Source organism: Cephus cinctus, unplaced genomic scaffold (genome assembly GCF_000341935.2).
Source record: "Cephus cinctus unplaced genomic scaffold, Ccin1 Ccin1_scaffold0082, whole genome shotgun sequence".
NCBI classification, from domain to species: Eukaryota; Metazoa; Arthropoda; class Insecta; order Hymenoptera; family Cephidae; genus Cephus; species Cephus cinctus.
Genome location: NW_014332823.1, coordinates 24,444 through 32,878, shown reverse-complemented (window position 1 = coordinate 32,878; position 8,435 = coordinate 24,444). Strand labels below are relative to the sequence as shown.

General features: G+C 35.2%; 2 protein-coding genes across 2 annotated transcripts; both read right to left on the bottom strand.

Moving 5' to 3' along the window:
* Positions 1-882: 882 nt before the first annotated feature.
* Positions 883-6,406, bottom strand: LOC112494968. The gene is made up of 2 exons (XM_025089147.1): positions 5,710-6,406; positions 883-4,216 (listed from the first exon to the last, which is right to left on the bottom strand). Exons 1-2 carry the CDS (start codon positions 5,960-5,962, stop codon positions 4,167-4,169), a joined length of 303 nt encoding a protein of 100 aa, XP_024944915.1. The 5' UTR covers positions 5,963-6,406; the 3' UTR covers positions 883-4,166.
* LOC112494970 lies at positions 6,364-7,114 on the bottom strand (the record flags this gene model as incomplete). The annotated part of the gene is made up of 2 exons (XM_025089152.1): positions 6,364-6,411; positions 6,527-7,114. Coding segments are annotated over 2 exons (636 nt in total), but the record flags the coding sequence as incomplete, so codon positions are not given.
* Between the last annotated feature and the right edge of the window lie 1,321 nt (positions 7,115-8,435).

The following is an 8,435-nucleotide window of genomic DNA, read 5'->3' as shown; positions in this document are numbered from 1 at the left end:
TGTAATCGCCGAAGGATTGTGCTTCGATTTAGTCTATTCCAAACTTCTAAAGATGATTTTAATTAAGAAATATGTATTAGATGTATGCAGGCTAGTTCACAGCCTAAAGTTTTAATAATTACTAAATGACCATTAAATCATAATCAACTACGGGAAGCAGTAGTAATGTAAAAGAGTAGCGAAACCGTTATAGGAAATATTGAAAATACAATTAAAATGATGGGCCAGTGCTAGATCATATAATAGGCAAATATGTAGTGACTTATGTACTTGGCCTGATACCAATACTTTTTATTAGAGAAATACACAGCACTCCTGTACTTGGCGTAGTTTTTTTACACGTAAGTGTTTTTTTTGGGGGATGTATATTACTTTGAAAATCGTAATAAGCCCCCCACCTTAGCGGATGGCCCTCGAAGCTGTTCCACGTGTTTGTCTGGTGGAGTATATGTATACGTGTACATGCAGGGTCATTCAGTAGAAACGCATCACCAAGTTACCTCTAACACGTTAGCCGGACACTTTCAACTTTAACAATTTTTTTCTGTACTAATCGTTTGGGGGTCGTTTGGTGGTGATTGGTAGTCTAATTAAAATATTACCAAAAATTTGATAACTACCAAGTCAATAGTTTTTCTGGAATATTAAAAACAAGTTTCAGTGAAAAGTTAGCCGGAAATATTTTATTTAGTAACCGATTTTGTTCAAAAAGGGGATAAATTGGTGCGAAATCGTTTGGTTATTTATTATAGGGGAGGTTATTTATTTTCCGTTCTATATTCATTTACATTTACATTTTCCATTTTACATTTTCGTTGTATATTACATTTAAAATATATATAATTATTATTATTGTGTATACATAATTCTGGTAAATTTCGCTCGGGCTGATCAGGGTTTGTATCGTACTCTAAAAATGAAACAACAGGTTTGTGGTAACTGAAATATGAAATGAATACTATGGAATAATAATTTGCTAAATATCTATAAAAAACTCCGTCAATCGTTGTTCCATATTTTGTCGTGCTTTCGTTTGGATCATTCGACAAATCCAAATCTAATGTTGATTTCAAAAAATCCACTAACGGCTTTGATGTACCTTTTGGGGAATCAACATTGAAATCTCAACTCAAAATCATTGGCAATGCATGAAGGTTTTCTTCGAGAAGAGTCGATCCTGATTTTGTATAAATAAGTAAATTTCTATGGATGAATTTGATGATATCTTGTATGCTTTGAATAGGCGAGATATATATAGCTACAATTACAAGTATTAGTCCGTTTTCTGCTGTACAATCCGTTATACAAATTTCTCCTATTTCTGATACATTCAATCCATATGATTGCGGATTACGAAATGTAACATCCATCTGTGATGTGACAATAGTTGACATATCTCTGTTATTTTTTAATATAGCTACACCGGCAGCTCGACAATCAGGTCTTTTAAATTTAGCAACAAAATGAAAATTTGGGACATCGACGTCTTCTTCATTATTCATCCAAGTTTCTGATAAAATTAATATAGTTAAACGTTGCGTAATACTGTCATCGAGGTCTGAAGCATGTGCTCGTAAACTTTGACAATTTAATGAATATATTGATATGCCATTTGTATTCGAAATGAAATTTGTTAAGATATCAGTCACTGTTTGAAGCCTGTTGAGGGATAGCCTTTTGAATTCAGTTTGTAAATCAATGACTGATGTAGATTGTTTTCGTCCGTGATGGAATGTAGGATTATTTTTTTCAGTCACAATATAAAGTCCTTTAATGCGCTCTTGATAACGCAACATATACCAATTGCCGAGAATGCGTTTTCTCATTTTTTCATCAAATTTCAATTTCATCATCAACAACAATTTCATCGAATGTTGCTCTTTGTGACTTGTGAATCGTTATAGCACATGCAGACACCAGTGGAACATGATTACGTTTAGCATGGATAGTTTTGTTATTGTTGAGTGGGATAGTAAATGATCTTCTGGCTATAGGTACAGCATACCTTGAAATATTATGATCCGCAATATATCCTGAAACTTTGCTTCGAATTTTCCTTCAAAATTTTTCTAGAATTGGAAAAATGAGCCAAACTCTGATGATTTCCCCATTATTATCATAATCAATGAAGCAAAGTTTTCCTACTGCACCATTAGCCAATCCACCCGATACATTGACGTTAATAGTCAACATATAATATTTATCCAATACGAATATTATTTGATAAGGCAATCCTTCTGTATCAATTGTCGACATTTTATGTAGCTTCTGCTTTATGAAAAGCCTCTTGCCCAGCATCATGAAAGCCCGTATAAACATCTTTTGCTACAGAAGTTACTTTATTTTCTGCTATGTTTAATATGGAGTTATTGTACCTTTGAACATCTACATTCGAATAAAAAAGTCGTATCCCGTGAGAACAGGCAATATCTGCTGCTTCTTTGCTAGCGAATCTCGATTCAATTAATGCTAATTCATCCGTGTTCAGTTTTCCTCCATTTCCCACTTTCGTAAGAGCGTTGGAGAACATACCGTTTGCTTGCCTCATAACTGCAGTGAGTTCATAAAATTTCAAATCGCGCCATACTGTCGGTCCAGTCATTCTACGTTTTATTTGCTTATATGTATATCGGTGTTGCTTTGACTGGAGGTAATTGTCTCAAATCGCCAATTAATATTACATCTAAGTTTCCAAAATTCCTTGCAAAATTACCAGTGATTTGCTTAAGACGTAAATCGATTTGTTCTAGAAGTTCTGCACCAACCATGCTTACTTCATTGATTATTATGCCTCTGACATATTTAAATAATGATCTCTATTGATGTGCGACTTCTATACTCAAAGGCAACAATTTCGACAATGATATTTTCAAAGCAGTATGTACAGTTGTTCCATCTATTGCTACAGCGGCTTTTCCTGTTGATGCACAAGCGATGTAGGCATTACAGTACCTGTCACTGTCAGAAAACCGATTATATATTTCCATAATAAGTTTAATTACGAAAGTTTTGCCGCATCCAGCTGGTCCAGGGAAGAAAATTTATAAAGGATTATTATCATTAGATAATAATCGGTTGATTACATGTGTTAGCAGCATTCTTTGCCTTTCATTAGCCTCATAGTTGCACAAAAATCCACACTAGACATGATATTTTCCTTTTCTTTAGCAATGGCACCGAGTTTATTCAGTGTAGCTAGTCGAAGATCACTATTTACATCTGAATTTGGATTATTGTATAATTGCTCAAAGGGATTTTATTTCGGAAATCTGTTGACAGCGTCCTGTATTTCATCCTCATCCAGTGGAGTTTCTTCACGACATAACTCTTTACAAATTTGAATAGTTTTGTCAATGTCAATGTCTGATTCGAATTCTTGTCTCCTCTGCAGAATAATATCCTCATTATCATCGTAAATGGTAACAAATTTCATCTCTGCTAATATTTCTTCTTCTTCGTTTCGGAATGGTAAGTGTAGGGTCACCATCTCTCGTTTATATTCGTTTAAGGGGTCTACCCTAATTAGACGGGCAAAAAAAGGTTATTTTCAGGAAGTTTTCTGACCGGTATAAATTATAAATATGGATATAAAAAGTGTTAGGCCTAAAAAATACACCCTTAAAATACACAAACAACATTTTTTTATATTCATTTCACTCAGTTTTAGTACAGAAAAATGGGGGAGAACACAGGTCCAAAAAAAAGATGGGTGTGCGCTGTTGATAAAATCTCTGGATTGGATGATCTGAAAAAAAAAATGGTTTTAGATTCAGTATGTAAATAGTAATTACCTACTAAAATATGAAATAGCGCATATTCGTATGATATGCGCTATAGCTATAGTCATAAAGAACATGTGGTAAAATTTTGGTAAGAATCGGTTGAATAGTTTCGGAGATTTTATCAACAAGCCGACCAAAAACGTCATTTCGAGAAAAACGCGTTTAAAGTTTTCTTTAACGAAGAATCGTGAAAAAATCTTACTTACGTCTAATCAGCGTTGCCTGCACCATACATTATGCCTTCAGTTTCTTCATAGTGCTCATTTTCATTCAAAATAGCCTACCTTCGTTTCGTATATAGTATATTTACAAAAGGTAGCAGCTCCTCATGTATACAAAGGCAGGTAGGTAGTACCGCTCCGAGCGGTGCGTATATTAGCGCGCTCAGGTAGCTAAGTAAACGTCGCTCAAAAGTACACTTAGACTGCTCGGATCTGTATAAAATTTTAGTATGATACTTTTAAATATGTATACTTTCGAAAAATGCAATAAAAAAAAATCAATTTTTTGAAAATTCTAATTAGGGTAGATCCCTTAAGCAGAGAACATATATTACATGGAAGCGTAGGCCTTATGGGAGGATTTGGCACAAAACGCTGGGGTAATCTGTTAGTGATTACCCCAGCCACTGCGAGCGCTCCTTGTATCGATGTGAACAAACACACCGATAAATTATTAGCTCCGCGCCTTGCTATGATCGCGCCTCTTTTGACATTCATTGCTCGCGTGGAGGACTTGGCATTATGAGCGTTATCATTATCCTTGAAATTATCATTCCAAACATTAGAAATGCGTTAATGCCAGCGAGTACGCACTATCACGTGCAACGTTGGAAGCAGGTGAATGTAAGCAAGAGATCGTGATAGGGTGTGAGCATGAGTGCAAGGGAGTCGACTGCAAGAGGCGTGGCTTCATACTCTTTACATGTGTGTAGCATATTGATACACCGCCGTGCCATCTACCGGAGAAAAGTGAAATTACTTTTTCTCTGCGAAATGTTAACACGGGACCTACGCTTCCATGTAATATATGTTCTCTGGTTTAAGTCAATGCTCATGTCGTAATTCCGATACCGAATTATCTTGAGTTCATGCCTCTCAATATATTGTTTTTTCCCTATTTTGTGTGTATTTCGATATGAATTGCGCTAACGTAATACTTTCCCAATATTCTGGCCTTTTCTCGTAGTTATCGAACCAGTTTTCTCTCCAAACATCAGTACAATCATCATCAAATTCAGACAACTCCAGACATTCAGACAAGATAATGACTGAAGTTTTTGACATGGGCTCTCGTGGTAAGTACCACGCAGCTTCTTGACTTGTGATTTCGGTATGATTTAGTACATTCACACTAATATTTTTGGTTATGTCGATAATATCGAATTCCGGATGTTCATTCATTGTTTCGATTATTTTTCTTTGCACGTGACTTACTCCTCTGTTGGTTTTATTAACATATTCTACTACATAAGCTGCGCATGAATATTCTTCCGTGATAAATTGAAAGTCAGTATTAGATTGGACTATATTAAATATGAATGGATTGAAAGGATTATGCCATTTTTCCGAAGGTTCACGATTGACGAAAACTTTTGGTCTAGTTATTTCGGCTCTGATTATATTGTAATAATATTCATCCGAATTTATGCCATTACGATTGTAAAAATTATCCATGTCTTCAAAATCTTCATTCTCTAAACGTACTCTTATTCCAGCGTTACGTTTTCGATAATTGATAAATCCTTCCTCAGTATTTTTCATTGGAGTTAAAATCATTGTTTCTTTGCATGGCATGAACGGAGCTTTAAATCTACATTTTTGCACTTTTTTTGCAGTAATTTTGTTGTAGCATGTGAATGTATGTTTATGCGTTTGAAGTTTAATATTCCCTGATGCTTCCGCTATAGAAACCGATATTAAAGTACCTATAAGTTCAATGGCTTCATCATAATCTTCATTGAGAGCATCTTTTGGAGCATTATGAAGCCAAGCTATGATGTGAGCATGAGGACTGCCTTGATGCTGAAACTCAATGCGCTTGAAGTAGTGGCGAATTCTGTACTTCCCAAAAGGACTGCATGTCTTTGATTGAAGAATCTTCATAAGAACATTAACTAATTTATTAAAGTAGATAGTGCAAGTAACAGCATCTTCATTAATAAGGGTATTTTTCACCATGTAATTGTGATATTTCCTCTAATGTAATATGGACATGTGTCTTCCGTTTGTGCAGCAATTGTAGCAAATCCAACCATCCGATTTCATTAGCACTTATGGTGAAAAATACAGTCGGTTTACCTAATTGCATAATCATTGCAAATAGATCCTTGTTTCTTTCCGACCAATACCACGTTGAATTAGGTATAGAACGTAAAAAAGTGAGATTACTTTCAATACAATTATGAATGTAATCCTCAGATTGTATTTCCTCTTTAGTAATGGTGCATTTTTTCCTACGTGTTTAAACGCAACGGTGAGGGAATCCCTTACTCTTATCCTCATTATTTTCATAGCTATATATAATAAGTGATGAGGCGTTACTCCACGTCTATCCGACCGTCTTAATGCACTAGTTGCCATCATGAGGGGAGTAACAGTAAGTCCTTCTCGAAACTGCCGAAATTGACCTAAACAAATTGAGGGAAATGACAATTCTTCAGCGTATTCGTCAAATAATAAACTTAAAGGTAAATTATTTTCCCCAGTAGCTATTCTTAAATACAGGTCGTCATTCCACATTACTGTTTGTTGCTGCGCTAATAAACTCTCTTCAATTGGAATATTTTCAAGGTCATTGCCATCATTTTCTTCATTATTTTCATTAGGATCATCGAGAGGAAGTTCCTCATCATTTTTATTATCAAAGAACTGATCATCTATGGTTATATTATACGTTATATAAAGTGGAGTATTCACCAAGTATTGTAGCCACTCTTTAATAATGCGTTTATTAATTAGACCGTGTAAAAAGCTCGATTTGTGAATCTTTTTTCGTTTGATGTGTACGTAAATACAATGATCATCATTCGTCTTTCTCGATAACTTATTCACCATCGTATTGACTTCCACGGGAACATTAATAACTTGTCCATAAATACCGTATTGGCCATGAACATGACGAAGTCTCCTGATTTGCATAAAAGGAATTCTAGGAGAAATCAATCTTTCGAACACTAAATCTAATAGACAATTCTGCAAGTTAGCAGGAATTGTAGGGTACTCAAAACCGTTGTATACAGCCATATTGGGTATAGATTTTTTATGAATGCTACTTCGACAAGTAGAACAAACTGCGATGGAATGTGGATCAACATCTGGCAGAAATGTTCGTTACGAACTCTACACTATCATCAATTAAATTCTTCAAGTCACCTTTAACTCATAATTTATCGCAAATTTTACAAGCATAGCCAAATTTATTCTGAATAAACTGTTTTTGAAATTGTGTATGGGCACTGCTGTGTCTTGCATAGGTACTGTAAGTCGCCGATGATCTATTGAATTGTACATTGAGAGTAGTGCACACCTGATCTTCTGATGGTACTAAATTATCATCGACGTGCAATGGATGATTTTCTTCTCTTAGTGGTGAAAAAAGATTTTCTCCGATGCGATTTAAATTTTCCGAATCATCGCGCACAACAAGAGGAATACTCATATTTGTGGATTTTCCGGCAATATGAGAACCATGAATCGTAGCTCGTTGCTTTCTTGATACAAGTGATGGTTTTTCATACGAAGGTCCAGGAAATTGTGAATCATGAACCACATGATGATCAGATTTTAGAACATTAAGACGTTTCTTCGCACGATACCTTCTCGAACGTTCCTTTGCCATTGCTCTCTTTCGTTCGACATTATTTTCTTCAACTTGCTTGTTTTGCACTTCCTCGGTAGGGTCATCCTGCATCGAAGAATTCAGTTGCTGAGATTCAGTCCGCTTCTTTTTACGATATTTTTTCACACGCGCATTAGACAATTCCCTTTTTCGTTTCAATTTGTCATCGATTTTATTTTCTTCATCCATCTTGTGTAACTGAAAAGAATTAAATACTTATATATTCGTATATAATGAGCAATTATTAGAGAAATGTGCAGTATTCCTGTTTTAATAGTTTTATGTAAACTATGTAAATTGATCTTTGCATTTTCTACATAGTATTTATAAAATGCTAAAACATACGGTGCGTGTTGTCGATACGTTGTCGAGTGCGACAGGAAAATCGTCAGCGTATAGGCAATGCTCTATTCTGTACGGTTCTGTTTTGTGTGGTCCTGCGTTTGCCACTACCACCTTCGTGCATACACTGTTGAAAACACTTTTTTTGACTCAAGTAATTCAAATCCCCCAAAAAACACTTACGTGTAAAAAACTACGCCAAGCACAGGAGTGCTGTGTATTCCTCTAATAAAAGTATTGATATCAGATTATTGAGGCCAAGAACATAAGTCACTAGATGTTTGCCTATTATATGATCTAGCACTGGCCCATCATTTTAATTGTATTTTCAATATTTCCTATAACGTTTTCACTACTCCTTTACATTACTACTGCTTCTCATAGTTGACTATGATTTAATGGTTATTTAATAATTAATAAAACTTTAGCTGATTCCTTATCGAGTACTACTTGACGGGTCCGTGTCAGGAT